This window comes from Lepisosteus platostomus, chromosome 4 (assembly GCF_059453375.1).
Source record: "Lepisosteus platostomus isolate fLepPlt1 chromosome 4, fLepPlt1.hap1, whole genome shotgun sequence".
Lineage (NCBI taxonomy): Eukaryota > Metazoa > Chordata > Actinopteri > Semionotiformes > Lepisosteidae > Lepisosteus > Lepisosteus platostomus.
In genome coordinates this window covers 69,442,267-69,460,632 of record NC_142614.1, presented here as the reverse complement: position 1 = coordinate 69,460,632, position 18,366 = coordinate 69,442,267, and the positions used below count along the sequence as shown (strand labels likewise).

The 18,366-nt window shown below is 34.8% G+C and overlaps 1 protein-coding gene across 2 annotated transcripts in view; it reads left to right on the top strand.

Annotated features, from left to right (window-relative positions):
• Positions 1-18,366, top strand: part of LOC148673716 (dynein intermediate chain 2, ciliary-like) — a 48,157-nt gene that overhangs the window by 15,621 nt on the left and 14,170 nt on the right. Inside the window, exons 13-19 of one of the 2 annotated variants that reach the window (XM_088630502.1) lie at positions 2,206-2,453; positions 4,302-4,520; positions 5,346-5,435; positions 6,012-6,099; positions 8,619-8,698; positions 11,432-11,580; positions 17,273-17,372. In XM_088630502.1, the coding sequence (XP_088486628.1) occupies positions 2,206-2,453; positions 4,302-4,520; positions 5,346-5,435; positions 6,012-6,099; positions 8,619-8,698; positions 11,432-11,580; positions 17,273-17,372 (974 nt within the window). The remainder of the gene's footprint in view (positions 1-2,205; positions 2,454-4,301; positions 4,521-5,345; positions 5,436-6,011; positions 6,100-8,618; positions 8,699-11,431; positions 11,581-17,272; positions 17,373-18,366) is intronic. The other variant, XM_088630503.1, reaches the window with a different exon arrangement.

Below are 18,366 nucleotides of genomic sequence, written 5' to 3'. Positions count from 1 at the left end.
GTAAAAATCAAATACATCTAAATATATTTAAAAATTAAACAGAAATATAAGCTGAATCTTCTGTAATTACTTTTCTTTTTTACATTGTTAATTTATAATTTCCATTCCATACATGATATTGCGGCTGAAACACATTGTGAGTTTGCCATGTGTGTTACATTAGTTCAGACAGATGCGTTTTAAGTTGTTATTGAATATGTAATCCTGGAAGCACACTGATTGTGTCACATAATTCCTAACAAAAGAGATACAGTATGTATAGTCAAAAGACATCAAATTTTATTCCTGATCTAGTTCCATGTATAAAATTATTCCAGTATTGGAATAATAACAGTATTGTAAGGAAAGGTTAATGATTGTACTCAAACACATTAAAATTACATTCAGATTAAAAGATCTAACTTAAAAATACAGTAACTTGCAAAAGTATTCAAGCCCTTCTTATACTGTCCCTTTTAATGAAATTGCCAAATGATACATGTTTTTTTAACTTTAATATTTTATTTAAAACCTGAATGCTCACACTTGTGTCTTCTAAGAGTACGATAAGTCATAGTAAATATAATCAAAAACTAAAGACAAAAAAAATGGAGTACTGTATGTTGATTGCATCAGTATTCAGATCTGTGAATTTGGCAGAAGCACCTTTGGCCGCAGTTGTGGCCTCAAGTCTTTGTGGGTAAGTTTCTAGCAGCACCGCACACTGGCTTGATGTTGTAGGGCTGACAGAAGTCACAGAGCAGTTCCAGGCCCATAGCTGAGTGCTCCCTCCACCATGATTGACAGATTGTTGTTTGCACTAAACATAACAAAGTTTGACCAAAATGTTCCAATTCTGTCTTTTATGACCACAGAGGAAATTACATCCATTTTTCTTTAAAATTATATGTTACTTCTTTGTTCTTTGCTTTGAATGTCTGGAGTAGGTTGTGTATACAGCAAAACAAATATTAATTGCAACTTCAAAGTGTGCAAGGATCTGAGTATTTTTGTAAGGCACTGTACAGTATACGTGATAAATGCAACTGCAGAACTCAAAATTAAATCTGAGTAATCTGGAAAAAAACTATTTTCTAAAGGGTTACATGGTAGAATTGTGTAGAGTCCTTAATTTTATTAAGTTGCTTTAGAAATGCGATAAATGACAATAGGTATATCTGTCCAGTATATTTTGTCATTATGGTTTTCTTGTTTTGCCATTGCAAATCAGATGATATGGAAGAATCTTGTGTTGTTCACTCTTGATACTGTATGTCTATATGAGTTCCCTGTAAGCAGAAATATTTTACTCAGAAGTTAAAACTACATTCTCCTTCTCTAGTTTTGTATTCTCGTGTCTTCTTTTAAGCCTTTTTCAATGTATGTGAAAGCTCACAATTCTCATTTCTGATCAATGTTCCCTTAGAAAAGATATAGATATTAAAGTAAAATATGATTTCTCCCCTGCAGCAGTGGCAGAAAGTTATCAAATCTTCAGTTGATCTCTCACTGGATTATTTGTGGCGGTGTCCCTCTGTGGGAGTTGCAATGGGGCGTCCGAAGGAAGTTGAGTTGGCTGGATTGGTATTTATTAAAATGTCAGCCTGACTTCTCTGGAGAGAGGTCTAATGAGCGCTTTTATCTGAGCTGACAGTTTCATATTGGGCTTGAGCAGATTCTCTGCTGCTGAGTCCATCCTCCTGCTGGGAGTCTCATTCCTTTGGGAAAACTTCCTCTTCAGAGCCAATAGCTAGTTTAACAGATGTCAGTGCATTGCCATAACATCTTCTGTCCACGCTGCATGTAGCTTGCCATTGCTGTACAATATCTCAATCTGATTGAGGGCCATCCATAAATTACATTAAAGCATTTCCTGGAGAACTCTTTCCAAAGCACCTTATGCATGATAATAATCTGTAAACAGTTTTATTTTATCTCTGAAGTTTTTTTTTCAGTAAAACTTCATCCTGCTGTAGCCTGATGTGAAACTTCAAATTGTTTTATTCTTAAAACGTTATCTGTGTCATAGATTTGTCATTTGTTTTTCAGCGTCCAATAAAATGTTCTATTTTTTGGGTTATACAATCCTTTAAAGCCTTTAAACCAATTTGGAACAAGTTCTGCTATGTTAGGCATGTTTTGGTCACGGATTATAATCAATTAGTTTCCTTCACTTTGTATATGTTTCTGATAAAGTTTGTGTATTTGAATGTGTTCTCTTCACAGATGACTTCACCAAGCAGGGACGTGGGATGCTACTGTTCTACACCCTCAAGAACTCAACTTTTCCCGAATACATTTTCCCCACTCACAGTGGCGTGATGTGCCTGGACATCCATCAAGGATCCCCCTACCTGGTAGCAGTAGGCTTCTACGACGGTTGTGTAGCTGTGTACAACCTGAAGGAAGAGGGCGAGCAGCCAATATATAGAAGCACAGCAAAGACTGGGAAACACACTGACCCTGTCTGGCAGGTCTGTCACTCTGTCTTCTGCGTTTTCAGTTTCACAAAAATATTATATTATATCAAAGTGCAACTCAACTTGAATCATTGGCCAGATGTAAAAAAGTAGTTTTTTTTTTTATTACAGGGTTCGCATTACTCAAAAGAATAATACAACATTAGCCCTTAGCTAAGATATATATAGGAAAAATGTAAATATTTGTAACTGCTGGGTCCACATGATAGGTACACAACTGTCATCACCATCTTACCAGCGGGATACTTGTGGAAGTCTGAGTGCTGAGTTTCAGAGTGTCATTTCACATTATATGTTTTGCAAACTGACAGGGAATACTAGCAGAGCAGACAAGTCATATCCAGTGACGTAAATCAGGTTTTCAATAGTTCTGAATATCTCAGTTCTCAGTGATATTTCTTTTTTTGCTATTTTCTACCGCAGTATTGCATTTGTGTAGTTTTCTCTTCCGTGAAACTAAACTTTGTTCACAAAAACTAATTTCCATTTTTAGTTTTTAAACAGTAAAAAGCAGTGCAGAATTAGAGACATCACTCCCTATCAAAGCGAGCAGTCATAGTTTTTCAGATAAAAAATAGGAGTTCCTTAGTTCACACTCAAAGTAACAAAGTTAGCAAACAAAGTAAAAAAAATCCAGTCTTTCTCTCTTCAATAAAATGGTAGTAATGCTTAAATGGGCAACAGATTTTGATTGCCTGTTCTATACTTTGTCAGTGCAGTGATTGGACATTTTTATAACATCTTTACATTAATTCACATTTTGACTTATATTTTCTATCACACGATTTCAGCAAAGATAATCACTTCTGGTGATACTCTGGTGTTCTTTCTCACGAGTTTTTTATACTTGCGTACCTACAATCCCCAGTAAAATGTCAGTTAATAAAGCATATCCCCTTCAGGCTGAAAGACTGAAAAATATCTTTGTCCTTTTAACAAATTATTATTAGATATTGTAGGAAATGTTTTATATTTAACTCTCTGTCCTGGTGCTTGCCTCTCTGCCTTTGAGGTGTATGTCTGCGTGGGCATTTTTGTTTCCAGAACAAGCCCGTGTCATCTGTGTTGTTCTGGCCTATATGCCTTCTCATAGATGAGCTTCTTCAGCTTCTCAGGAAATGCTTCTGCCGCCATGTGATCAGATGATGCTGCCTCCACTGTCAATTTGATGTTATAGAGATAATAGCACTTCTTCAAATGATTGATCCAGCCTTTGCTCACAGGCACACTTCTTACATTTTCACTACAATGTTATCTCACACTTGATTTTGTAGTGTCTGCAGCTTCATGAATTGCTTTCTCCTTCTTCATGTAGCGTACTGTTGACTTGTAGCGTATGTGGTACCTGCATGTTACTTCTCTCTCAACAATCCATCCCCTTATGGATCAAGGATTTCAGTTTTCACATCCAGAGTACTCACTTTCTTATTTCTCTTTAACACCAGTAGGTATCTTTCTGTTGGGCTTCATTTTCACAAACAAATAGAGATTTTATCACTTCACAAAAGAGACAATGTACTGTATACTGAACTGCGAGTAAATAAAGTCAAGGCTGTGTGGACTATCACTGTGACCTCTTCTGAATAAATGTACATCAAAATTAATAGCTACCCTTGTTCGTGAATGTTAAATCCACAGATTCTGAAACCTTACTTATACAGTTTAATTTATTTTAATAAAACAAGGCGAATAAGACAGGCCTATTGGAAATATGATCTATTTCATTGGGAAAATGTGTATTGAAATTTCTTATTATACAACTAAATTAATCTTTTAAGAAATAGAAATACTGTACGAATAGAAAACCTCTCCAGTAAACCTTGCCGATATTTTGTCGATCAGCAGGCAACCCTTGTGGCAGTGTTTGCCGTGACAGGCGCTCGGTCACTTTCCATTGCTGCTTCACCTACCCTGCTGTCCTTTTGCCCATGGGTCCTGCTGTGTAGGAGCCAGTGCAGATCTTTTACTAGGAGCGTACTGCCAAGCCACACTGCTTGTCTGTATATGTCTCTAGCTGTTTGTGTGAGTGGAAAATTCTGTCAACAGACTGATTGCCCCCAGGTGAGATGTAAGTGTCAGACCAAAAGGGGAATTTGTAGAGAGTAAATAAGCCCACATTTTAGCAGCTCTTAAAAGAGATTTTATGTGTGAGAACAGACGTATATCTTATTAAACCTTTTGTCCTCATTATATAGCTTATAGTTGCTGCATATGTAATTATAACGTGTAATTTATTTTTCTCCCTCATTGCTTGTTCATTTTGTGCTATACTGTATACAGTATTCCACTTTTCCGCTTTAACTCGTGGGACACTGCATAACATTACTTATCTGCTCACCTATCTTATCTGCCTATTTTCTGTATGTGCTATATGAATACAAATCTATATTACACATAATTTATTGTCTTATCATTTTGTTTTTACTGCAAAACAATGAATGACTGGTCAAGTCAGATCTAACATGTCACAATATAACTTAATTTGTCTGCAAACTACAGGTAGCTGTTAACCAAACATTTCCTCTTCTGACTTATTTAAAAGCAGCAAGGCAGCCACAGAGTATGCCTACATTTACAGTTTTATGCACATTTTAATTGAGTCATTAAAATATTAGTTACTATAAACACTGATACTAGTCAGTGTTTTGTTAAATTTTGTTGCCAAGCAAATACACCAGAGGGGGTTTCTCAGTAGGGATCAATGTGGCCTGCGTATGTGAGTCAGTATAGTTTTTTGAAGTCATTTTGTCTCATAAATCATAGATCAACATCAGCAAATTCACAAAACATACCATTAATTATTAATATTCATTTAAATAATAATTACGCATGCTTATGTTAATTTTATGTTTATTTAATTAATACAAAGTAAAATATACGTTTCAGGTAAAGTGGCAGAAAGATGATATGGACAACAATCATAACTTCTTTTCAGTGTCCTCTGATGGTCGAGTTGTGTCTTGGACTCTTGTGAAGGTAACTGGCACATAACAACTTAGAAATCCTGAGCATTGAAATACAACAGATAATTTAGACACTTTTTAAGGTTTATCTTTAGAAAATTGAACTCAACATTTTAAGTTCTAACATACAAATTAATGATTTTCAAAATAAAACTCCTCTATCTTTTTTTAGGTACTGAAATTAGTAATTTGTTGTAATGGTTTCTGTATCTTAGTTACAGTGTATTAGCAGTATATACTCTTTGTTTACACAGAATCCATCTGAATATGAGCATTCCTACATTTTCCATAAAATGCAGTGTACCAAAGAAAATAGCTTTCTCTTTTGTCATACTTGTGCTCTTTGAAAAACTGATGAAATGTGCAGTGAATTGGTAAACCCTACTAAAAACATCAAACAAACATCAAAAGACTAGATCTCTAAGGACATCACTTGGTGTGTTTAAATGACAGGATTTCATTGCCTGGCACTTGGGATTTATTGCAACTTAGCAGTTGGCTAGCTCCACTGTGTTCAAAATCAGTATTTTGCTTGTTTCTCTGGAGGGCAGCTATTAATTCTGATATACATTTGCTGGTCTGCTTGCAGAATGAACTGGTTTACACAGATATCATCAAACTGTCTGGGGAAGGCGCAGTGATGGACGGGCCTGAGGGACTGCAGCTGCAAACCATGGGTATGAGCCGGACCTCCAATCAGGAGACCAGCTAATTATTGCGTGACACACTAATTGCTCACTCTTGTTATTCTATAAAACAATCAGATTAAGGCAGAAAAGCTTATTATTTCTACATCTGCCTCAGACATTTGCATTAATCAATTTGTCTTATTTTTTGGACACTGTGTATCAAGTTCTTATTGTAACTTCTTGTTGTGCACAAACGATATGAGCTTCACATGCAAGTATCCGTAGGTTTTACTAAAGGTAATTAGTGATTTTTTTAGTCACTACATATGTTATCTTCACATCAAATGATGTTATTTATGTTATCTTCAATGTCAAGTGAAACAGAATCTCTGTGGATATGGGACATCAAAATGCATTTTGTCTTAGTCTATCATTGCAGACACATTTTGTATGTCGTTATTTTGGTAGAAACTTTGAGGTGACAATCGGATTGTTCATGCTTTCAAAACCTATGTCACATGATAAAATCTGTCAGCTTTAAATTAAACAGTGTTTTATTTACAAATTGTTTTAAGTAGATTGTTTTAAGTAGATAAGGTGCAGACAAAGACAGTAAACATTATAGATTATAGATTGAGACGAATGGTGTCTGGAAGAGCACTGTGGTGAAGATTGCCCAGCTGTCCGTGTCACACACTCTATTCATCCTGGTGCTCAAAAGGGTCAAGTTGCCAGTTGCTGACTGCTCCCAAGTGCTTTAGTGTGAGAACTAATTAATCCTCCAAACTCCTGATAATGATAATGTTTCTTTATTAGCCCAATACAATTTCTTGCATTAGGAATTTGTCTTTTCACATACCCCAGCTTTTCTCCATGGAGACACAGACAGGGAGAGAAGCTTGGGGTCAGAGCACAGGGTCAGCCATTGTACAGCGCCCCTGGAGCAGTTAGGGTTAAGGGCCTTGCTCAGGGGCCCAACAGAGTAGGATTCCTCTGCCGGCCACGGGATTTGAACCAGCAACCTTCCAGTCCCAGGCGCAGATCCTTAGCCACAGAGCCACCGCTCCGCCCTTAAATCGCTCCGCCCTTAGAACCTTTTCGACGGTGTTCATCTCATCAACCTTTCTCTTCGCTCTCCCGCTCAAGTTCTTGATTTGTTTTGTTTTTTTATCTCAAAGTACCCCTCATTGTGGCAAAAGCTCACTTCTATTGAGCTTCTGAGAATTGTCCTATATTCTAACACTCTCTGTGCCACACTGCCACACGCCATTTTAATATATCTCATTACCATCTTTCGCTTTGGCATCTGTTCAGAACACAAGTTTTTCTCCCTCCTCAGTTTCTTTAACTACATTAAGCACATCATCTGTCAGGAATGCAACTTCATTTTTCATCTCCTCAGTTTTTCCATGGCATCTCTGCACCACCACATCACTCAAGACACCCGATACAGGGAGGAACATAGGCTGTGGTACCTGTTCCTGGAGCAATGGAGCAAGTTTACATTTCTTTATAGTGACTGTCTTTTGTCTGCTGAGACCTACAATTCCTTAATGACACCTCTGAATGTCTCTGATGAACATGTTGATCATAGCCAAGATTTAAAACATTTACTACTCTCATATATATTGTGTCTTAAGCTGCTTCATTCCATTTACACTGATCTTGTTTCGTGGTAATAGAATAAAACAAGTAATGATAATGTTATAGGAATCTGAATGGCATAGTTGTCTGAATGACAAAACAATGAGGTTAAAGAAGCCCTATTCCGAGGATTTTTTTTTTGCATTACAATTTTCAAGTGAACCAGCCCCCAGTGAAAACTCAACACATTCAGATACTGTAGGTTGTGAAGGCCTGTGGAACTTGTGTCAAAGGGAATTCTGTACTGACAAGTTTTTTGCAAAGTTCTCCAAAACTGATTCTTGTTGTATTTTGGTGGCTAATAAGCCATGGGTTACAATAATATTTTTTCATGTCATGTTGATTGGTCACATTATTTAGCCATGGTCTTTGTTTGATAAAAAAAACACTTTAGGATCTTGTCTTTGGACAAATTAAATACGGCTTGGTACACATGAAATAGGATATTATTTTCTGCCAGGTTTGTTCATTGCCAAATATTATGCATACAGAATAATATGTCATATGATGTAGAACTTGAAGTTAAAGCTTTTTTATATAAAATAACTTTTTAATATATACACATTTAAATAATAATAATACTTTTAAGAAATTATAAGCTAACAAATTTGAGGTTTTTGGCAAAATTTTGAACAGTTTATTAATAACTCCATAATGTTCAGATAGGATTATGGTTACTATAAAACTGTAACCTACACTATACTGTATACCTGCCCTAAAGGTTCAAATGCAAAAACTATATAATGAGTCATTATAGACTGTATTTAAGACTTGTGAAAGATAACCAAGAGATACCGTATATCTCATTTTCTTTTTGGCTAAATTAACTCTCAACTACATTTAGTATTCACATGCTGTCATATAAACTGTAGATGTATAATTTGTCAGTTGTGTATTCACTGTTTCTATACTTCTTCCTACAGCATGTGGAACATCCTTTGACTTCCACCAACAAATTGACTACCTCTTCTTGGTAGGAACAGAGGAAGGAAAAATACACAAGGTAAGACTGCTGTTACATAAGAATATTTGAACAGTCTTCATATTCAGTACTTTATATACAGCATGGCAAAGCATATCAGTATTGTTAGTCCTAGTAAGCATAAGTATGGAGTTTCTGCTTGCCTGAACTAAGCAATATCCCTGGCCAGCATGATCAGTCATATGCATGGTTTATTCACATTAATATACCTCACACTCTGGTCAGGTACATGAAGTGCATACAGTATATTTCTGTGCATATGCTATATACAGTATGCACTCAGATGGAGGATGATTACACATATCGTCTGGCATATTCATCTGGCAATTACTCCATTTGCATTGCTAGGTTTAGAATGTCCTTGTGAAACTATTATAGTGCAGTAAACACATTTTTATTTTCTGGTGTGCAGGCAATCCCTCATGATTTGTGGGTCACAGTTATTTCTGCTGTGATGCCTTTTACTGTGCCATGCAATAATTGTCCCATTGCGTAATCCCAATTACAATGGATTAGAGAGGTAAATCCAATTAGTTTGATTTATTGGCTTTACTCATCTGGCTGAGAACTCGACAACCTGGCTGTAAGGACTAGGCGGTCAGAACCCCCCTGACTGTTTTTAAGAGTGGAGGTGGAGGGATGTGAAAAGATAAAGCATTTTAAAATTAAAAGCATTTAGTGCAAGATTTTTACTGTCTCCTGTATTTTTACATATTATTAACATGAAACAACATATGATAAATTAGGTTATTGTTGTTCTGAAAACCACCTCTGCACCCCACAGTTTGACTTTCTAAAACACATATTTATTGTTCTGTTTATTGTCTGTACAACCTGTCATTATTTATTATTTAGTGTTTTGTAATGTACTATCTACATTGGATGGTGTGGTCATTGTATGGTGTTGTCTGCTGTACTATACATGTCCTGAGAGAACAGCACAAAAATCCTATTGTACATGTTTATATCGCAAATAAACTCCTTTATCTTTATAAAAATCACCAAAAAGTGTTTGATGTGTTTGACATTACAGTGGCATGTTGTTTGCTATTGTAAATTAAAATTAAAAGTACATTTTATTGCCAAACTAAAGACTGTTTTACAAGAAACAGTTTTTAAGGTATTTTTTCATTTTCTAAAAGGAAATGTTCTGTAAGACTTATCCGTTGAGAGAAACAAAATCAGGTCTTATCATTTCCCTAGTTAATTAAAGTGACTTTTCGCTTCACGACTGTCACTGTAAATAAACAGCATCAAGAAATGTCTTTCATACAACTGGCAAAATGTAGTCTATAAGAGCACTGGCTGATTGAGGTAGTTCTGCTGAGGCATTTCCTATAGATCGGTCTAGTTAATATTGCTTTGTGAAGACTATAATCTGAATTTTGAATCCTCTTCACACTCTTATTTTTTATTTAAATATCTCTCCACTGAATGGGTGTTGTACATACATTTTGGAATCCAGTTCTGAAACGTTTTTTTAAGTATCCACAATGTTTTTCTTCTTTGGCTTTATTGTTTCACAGTTTGATTGAACATTAATTATAATAATAATAACTCCTTACATTTATATAGCTCCATCTAAAACACTTTACATGGGTAATGGGGACTCCCCTCCACCCCACCAATGTATCTCTAAGCATATCAGTCACCTGCCCTGAATGCATTTTACTTTACAATTCCTTTGCTATAACAGCTGTTAACCTTTTAACATAATTTGATTAATTTGATATAATCAATGTAGTAATGCTTTGAAAATGTAATTGAAGCCATTAGTGAACAAATAGAAAAAAAAAGAAACAAGCTTGATCATTTGTTGGTCACTTATATAAAAAAAAATCCCCTGAGTTTCCTCAAACTGAATTTCTTTTTTCTCTTCCACTGAGCTCAGCTGGGACACCATGAAAAAATAAAGTCAGCATTACTTGATGTACTGTACACTTCTTACCAAATATTTTTTTGAACATTTGATATGTATTGAAACCAGCAGGGAATGAGTATACTAAGAAAGATGTCCTTTGCCTGACAGTCCCTTGCCCTGGCTTTGGGATTAGGCTGGAGTCAGAATGAGTTGATTCTTCTTCACCTACTGTACCTCACTACCACTTAAAATTCCCACTGCAGTCCTGTAGCTATACAGTAGCTATGTTGTTCAGAATACCATGTGTTTAATATTAAATTTACAGTATTTATTTTAAACATAACTTTAAACTCTGTATTAGTTAAAGCCATTAGAACATGGATGGATGGATTTTTAACATATTTAAAGGATAAAGGGTAGACAAAACATTGTGTATCTACAGTTTATGTATTTAGTATTATTTTACAGTTATATTCAGTATCGTTTCATGCATTTTTATTTAATTTAAATTCAGAAATGTTGAAAAATGTTATTTTAACTTGCATTTTCTAGGCTAAATTAACTTAAAAAATGATTAAGTGTATGAATATTTTGGAGGATACCTCTGCTATCTAGGAATGTTCGACAGTTTTGTTTACAGTAATTACATGGGTTCCCTGATATAGTATGTACTGTATCATATATTTATATAGGTATCATCATGAGCAAATGTACAAATGAGCAAATAAAAAACAAGTTCTTGTTATTAAAAATTAAGAGAATGAAATGTAAATCAGAGAAAGTTTATACGTTTCTGTATTTGTTACAAATGAATGCAGAACATCTTCACGAACCTTGAATGAGGACTTTTTATCTGATTGTAATATATTAACATTTTTGCCATGTTGTTTCAGTGTTCCAAAGCCTATTCCAGCCAGTTCTTGGAGACCTATGATGCCCATAACATGGCTGTGGACGCAGTACGTTGGAACCATTTCCACCCTAAAGTCTTCATTTCTTGCAGCTCTGACTGGACTGTAAAGATCTGGGACCACACCATTAAGTATGCTACTTTTTTCTTTTCAAATTACCACAAGCTCATGTGTAAACAAGCTCTCTTTGCCACAGACACAGTACATCACAAGAATAGAAAAAAATGCACCGCAGTAAGTTATAGTGGTAACTGCAACGAGGACCATTTTTTTCAATTTCAAGTCTGCTTATTAATATTGATAGAATGCAAGAAGCCTTGTATTGAAATCTTATTTTATGATCTTACCAATTCACCAAAAAACTACACAAATGGTTAGGTAGCGTTGAATTTCTCTGATTACCATGGGCACCAAGACTGCATGCTACTGTTAGTTTAATTTAAATAATAACAAATATTTTGTAGTGTTTTTAGTCTTTTATGAGTTTTTTTGTTGGTTGATATTGAATGCAGCACCATAGAGACCATTTCGATAAAAAAAACATAATCTATGGATGTCTTTCTTTAAAATTCATTTTTAATGTTCTTATAATATATCAACCTCAGCCAGGAATATACAATCACTATCACAAAACTAAATAAATCACACTTAAATTTAAAAATCAAATCAGTTTACCTTTTTAGAGAGAAAACTTGAAATATTGAAGCATCTGGAAGCATTTTGAGTGGCAGTCCTACCCCAAAAATCGTTCAGAGTAAAAAGTTTTCACTAGCAGGGTGTATGGATGAGAGGCTCAGAGACATGTAGAGTGCACACAGTTTATTTTGGTCATAGTTTTTGTTGTACTTGACATGCCTTTTTTTAACTGACTGCACTTCCTTCAGTGACCAGTTGGTCCTAACAGCAGGAAGTGCATGCCAGATGCCCAGTAACTTTTCCAGTTCAGTGAATCAGGGCCATAAACTGCTAATAAGTGCTGTGAGACACTGTTTTTGTGGTGAAATATCATTGCATCCTTCACTTTGGTACACTTCAGTGGCTTTCTGATTCGGGTTTTCCAGGCATTGCTGCAGAAATCATGAGCGCCGTCAAACATTCTTCATTATCTGAATATTTTGTGATTTAACTAAAATGTCAGGTTGCTTTGTTTTCTTCCCACAATTACATACAAGTTTTATTTATGTCACATCTTGAAATTGTTTTAAAGTCAGATGTCTTTTGTTTTAAGTGAAACATTAGTGTGATATTTCATGTTAATTAAATTACATGATATTGAAACTCATTGTTTACCACTAAACATCCAGAAAGCATAGGAATATAGGACATGTTACAGTATATATGAGAGGAGGCAATTCTTGCTTATCTAGCCTATTTGGTAGTTAGTAGTTAATTGATCCAAGGATCTTATCCAGCTGTGCTTTGAAGGTAGCCAGGGTATCGACTTCAACAACATGGCTGAGAAGCTTGTTCCTGACTTCCATAACCTTTTGGGAAACAAAGTACGTCCCATTCTCACTTTTAAATGTACTTCAGTGTAATTTCTATAGTGCTTTCTGGTTTGTGTTTTGCTGTACATTCTGAAGAAATCCATTCTGGTACCTTTGTCAATGCCCTTGAGGATTGCGAACGCATGCATCAGACTCCCTCTTTTCTTTTATAAACTAAAAAGTCTTCAACCTGACAATGTTTGACATTCTCTTAAGCCCCGAAATGTTTCTGGTTGCTCTTCTCTGGAATAATGTCGCAGGAACAATATCTTTCATGCAATGTGGTGAAAAGAATTGTACACAATATTCTAAATGAGGCCTTAATAGTTTGATACACAAATTTAACAGAACATCCATTTAAATTCTGTTAAATTAAAACTCCCAAGGAGCAAAAAACACATACAACACTGAAAACTATATAACCTAGCATTTTATTTACCATTTTAATTGCTTCCCCAAGAAAATATAAATGTTATGTACTGTAAACATAAACACCCAAGTGCTTTTATTTATGTTTCCAATTTGTATTTATAGTTTACATTTTTATCTCTATATCCAAGACACTACACCTGTCTACATTAAACATCATCTGTCGTGTGTTTGCTCACTCTTAATTTTTACCTATTTTTTTTAATCATACAATACAGGAATGTAGATCATCAATATAACTTTATAGTGACATCTAAAGCACAGACCAGTGAGCAAGGTATATACAATACTTGTCCAGGGCTCAATGAGGAATAGGTAACAGACATACGGTTTGTATTGTTTACAAATGTGGACACTTTAATGCTCGTTGTGGCTAAGGATCTGCGCCTGTGGCTGGAAGGTTGCCAGTTCGTATCCCACGGCCGGCAGAGGAATCCTACTCTGTTGGGCCCCTGAGCAAGGCCCTTAACCCCAGCTGCTCCAGGGGTGCCGTATAAATGGCTGACCCCGTGCTCTGACCCCCAGCTTCTCTCCCTGTCTGTGTGTCTCATGGAGAGCAATATGAGGTATGCGAAAAGACAAATTCCTAATACAAGAAATTGTATATGGCCAATAAAGTGATCCTAATACAAATGTTCTAAAGCGGGCTTCTGATTAATTACATTAGTACCATGTTAATTTCACAATAGAGTCCTTGTGGATTAATCCTGTTTATGAACAATGAGAATTTGGAAAATGAATTTACCATTGTCATGTCTGTACAATAAAATGTAAGTGACCCTACTGTACTACAAAAAAGTTGATAACTTTATGATGGTAGTTTCTTTTGATGCTCAATTTATCTGTACTAATGATTAAGCTTTATTGCACAAAATAGTTAATAATAATAATAATAATAATAATAATAATAATAATAATAATAATAACAATAATAATAATAATAACAACAACAACAACAACAACAACAACAACAGGACACTGTACACCATGAATAAAGAAAAAGACAAACAAAAGTACAATAAAAGTAAATGAAAAAACAAAGGCATACAAGTTTTTACAGATTGTAGGCAATCAGACATAGACTTGGTAAAAAGGTAAGTTTTAAATGTATATTTGAAGAGAGTTAAAGACATCTCTTGTAGAGTCTGAGGAAGGTCATTCCACAACACTGGAGCAGTGACAGAAAAGGCACGTTCACCAAAAGTCAGTGAGTTGCTGAAAAATACCTAATTCAAACTCAGTATGTACAGTATACAGTATATGTATAGCTTTGTACAGTATGATGTAAATTCTATTTATTTATGTACATGTATATACAGTACATGTACCTACCATTCATGCCTAGATCTATGGCAGTACCGCTTAGAATATTTTGTTCCTTTTTTGCCAATGTCCTCCTACACTGTTTGGTTTATCATAGTCATAGTTGTTCAGCTGCCAATAAGAGGAATTTAATTTGCATTGTGTACTGCAGAAATACACATCTACTTATTCAGTGATCAATGACCAATGTGTCATTAGTGACCCATATAAAGTTGAATGAAATCGTACTGATTCCAAAATTGATTGACCATCACCTTACAACAATTACAGGCTCAGTATTCCAAGTGCAATAGAGAAAGTATATACTGACCTCTGGTAAAACAGATAGAAACAATAAACATTAGATAATGGATCAGATTAAACATGCAAGGGCCCTTGCACTTCCTGGCCTTAAAGAAATGCTTTTACTACCTGTAGTGTTTCTGAGGCTTCCCATAGACCATATCTGCTGCCCTAATCACAATTCCAGAAAGACACTGGAAACAGGTTCTAACGGATTGGCAGTTCATAATTATTGTGGCTGTTATTCATTAGCAGAGATCTGCCATATTGAATCACACTTGAAAAGATGCAGTCAAGCTTATTTAGTCGCTGTACTACCCAGAACCACCAACAGAGAGCACTCTTGCTCTAACATTTTTTTTCTGCTGTACTGTTGAGTCAGTCAGGAAATGTTTATTCAACAAGACATTTTTAAAATTTAATATTTGCTATTTAGTGACTTGTGTGGCATTTATGTCTCAGTAGGAAAGGCTGTCAGATTTGATCCTTTTCTTTAATGCTTGTCTAATACAAATGTTCTAAAGAGGGCTTTTGATTAATTACTCTTGTTCTCTTCTGTTCAGATGGGTAATACAAATCTTGCCCTTCATTGTCATGTACTGACAAGAAAGACTGAGCTGCATTCTTGGATGTAGATTCCATTAAATATATTCATTTACCACAAGTCAATAGGAATCAACCTGCACTCAACCCACAAGTTGGCAATTCGTTCATATTCTGACCTGCTTTAACCACAAGTACCCAGTTTGATACAGGCCTTCCACATTTTCAATTGGTGAAGCAGTTTGTGACTTCTCTACTGTATAAGCTGTGTAGTGGGGTAGCTGGTGCATATTGGCTGTTTGGTGTGACCAGCGTAGGTACAATAGTTCTCAATTATTATGTTGTGTAGATTAAGTGCATAAATTAAATACTAATTCCCCATAAGAATGCAAGTAAAGGTATCCCAGGCCCACTCTTAGCCAGAGGGCTGAACTCCCAAATAAAAACAATTGCACATATATATTTATGTAAGATTCTTAAATGGTTGTACTAAAAGTCATTTTTAACCTAAACATTTGTTAATGCTTATGCAAAATGCTAAGGAAAGACTGTTATTAGTGGTGGGTGGTAAATGGTGTGGAAAATGTGCCTAAACTACACAGTTGTCTTTGGACCTTTTACTCTGTGAGCCTTTTAAGTACCATTTCTAATATATTCTTGTATGTCACAGTACAACGATACAAATATTTGTTATGCTTATTTAGGTTTTCAGTTGATCAGTTGATGATTTATTTTAGACTGTTTCATTTAATAATTCTATTTTTTTAATATTAAGGTTGACAGTTTTGTTTTTAGTTTCTTAATTACTTTAACAAGGTTTTATTTATGATGTTATACATACAATATTTTTGCTTTTTTACACAGAAACTTTCTTTTAGGGTTTTATTGACTTTCTACAATATAATCAGAATAAAATAATGAAGACAATGGGAGATGAAGAACACTGAGTGAAATATTACCCAGATGCCTGTGTGTCAACAAAACACTATTCACTACTTTCCAGCATGTAGCATATACAAAACCAAACCAAAAACATGCAGATTAAGAGACCTAACATGCAGATTTCGAGACCTAACTGTAATTCATTAGTAGAACATCCCCTCCTGGTCAAAGTAAGGAGTGGTATATATGCAATAATTTATTACTGAGATTTATTATTAATAGAAACATTAATATATATATATAGAGTGTATAATATTATACAGCTATATACAGCTGTACAGAAGCCTGTATAGCGTATTTTAGGAGTCTTGAGTGCCAGTTGGAGCCTTGAGACCAATAGCCCACGAAACAGTGCTAAAATATTTTGATACCTACAGTATAGTCACATCTTTTGTCTTGAATATAATTCAGTCTTTTTCTCTCTTCCTTTGAGCACATTTTCTCTAGAGTTCTTCATTGCCAGCTCTTGCCAGCCCCTAAGGAAGTATATTCTCAGAAACTGAATCCCTTTGTCACGAGAACATTAATTTGTAACTGTTCTTAAGGTCTCATAAGAATGAGAAGAGGCCTCTTAGTATGTATAACATGTTTGTTTTATTTCAGTAGCTAATTTGTAGCTAATAAAGCACTTTTAGAAGCCACCTTTAAAGGTGCTATAAAAATAAAGTTTCTTCTTCTTCTTCTTCTTCTTCTTTTTATTATTAATTGATCCAGAGGTCTCATCCAGGTGTTTCTTAAATGAAGCTAGATTATCAGCATTAACAACATGGTCAGACAACCATCCTTTCATCTTTAACACTGTCTCGTTTTTCTTCAGCACCCCAATGTTCACTTTTGACCTGAATTCAGCAGTTGGAGATGTGGCCTGGTCACCATATTCATCCACTGTGTTTGCTGCTGTAACTACAGATGGCAAGGTAGGGGAATTAGCAGGGATCTCTTTTCTCTGTGTTTTAATGCATTTCTACTGTATAATACTCAGAAAAGGACATTTGGATCATTTGCTCCATATTGAGTCTTCATGAATGTTCTTAACATAATTAAATTATTGTAAGTTTCACAGTCTCTCCTGATATTCTATACACTTTCTTAGCACTACAAGTAAAAATTTCACTGCTGTTTAAGACAGATGAAGACTCCTTATGAGTCTTGAGTTGATGCAAAGAGGCAATGGCAAAAATGTCCTTATTGCACAGTTACTATTTTTTATTTATTTAGCAAGTTGGTAGGCATAAGGTACATTTCAAATAACTTTTTGGTTTATACTAAGGTTTTGTGTAAGGAGCAAATTCCTTACATGAGAAAATATTTTAACATATTTTAATATTTTAACATTTCATTCAATAATATTTTGTATTTAATTAGTAAGCATCATCGTCAAAGCTGGTTTAATATCTAGCGATGTAGCTGTAAATTTCCATTGAAAAGTAAGAGATTTGTGCTTTAGTTATTTTACAGAATTTGTTTTGCATAAAAATGTACTAATTATTTTAGATTTTCAGTGTTTTCATTGTTTTTTTTGTTGTTGTTTTGTGTTTGATTTCAAGCTCATTCTTTGAAAGAGGATACAAATTCAGAACAAGTCTTACTTGTTTTCATAGTTTGGTTTAATAATCTGCATGTAATGCAGAAGATTAAACAAATTAACCTCAAGGAAATACACATAAAATACAAATTGAAACAGGGAATCATCAATTAAATTTGATTCTGCATGTAATCTGATTGTTTTTGTTGCAATAGATTCAAACTGTCATATAATTGTACATCAAAAAAGCACTTTAATAAACCAATAAAGTCTGTTTTAAATGCACTGTGTCATTAATTTTGCATACTAACAATCAAAACTATAATTTGGTACATACTCTTTCTAAATACATTTTAATTATGGAGAAACTGAATTGTTCCACTATA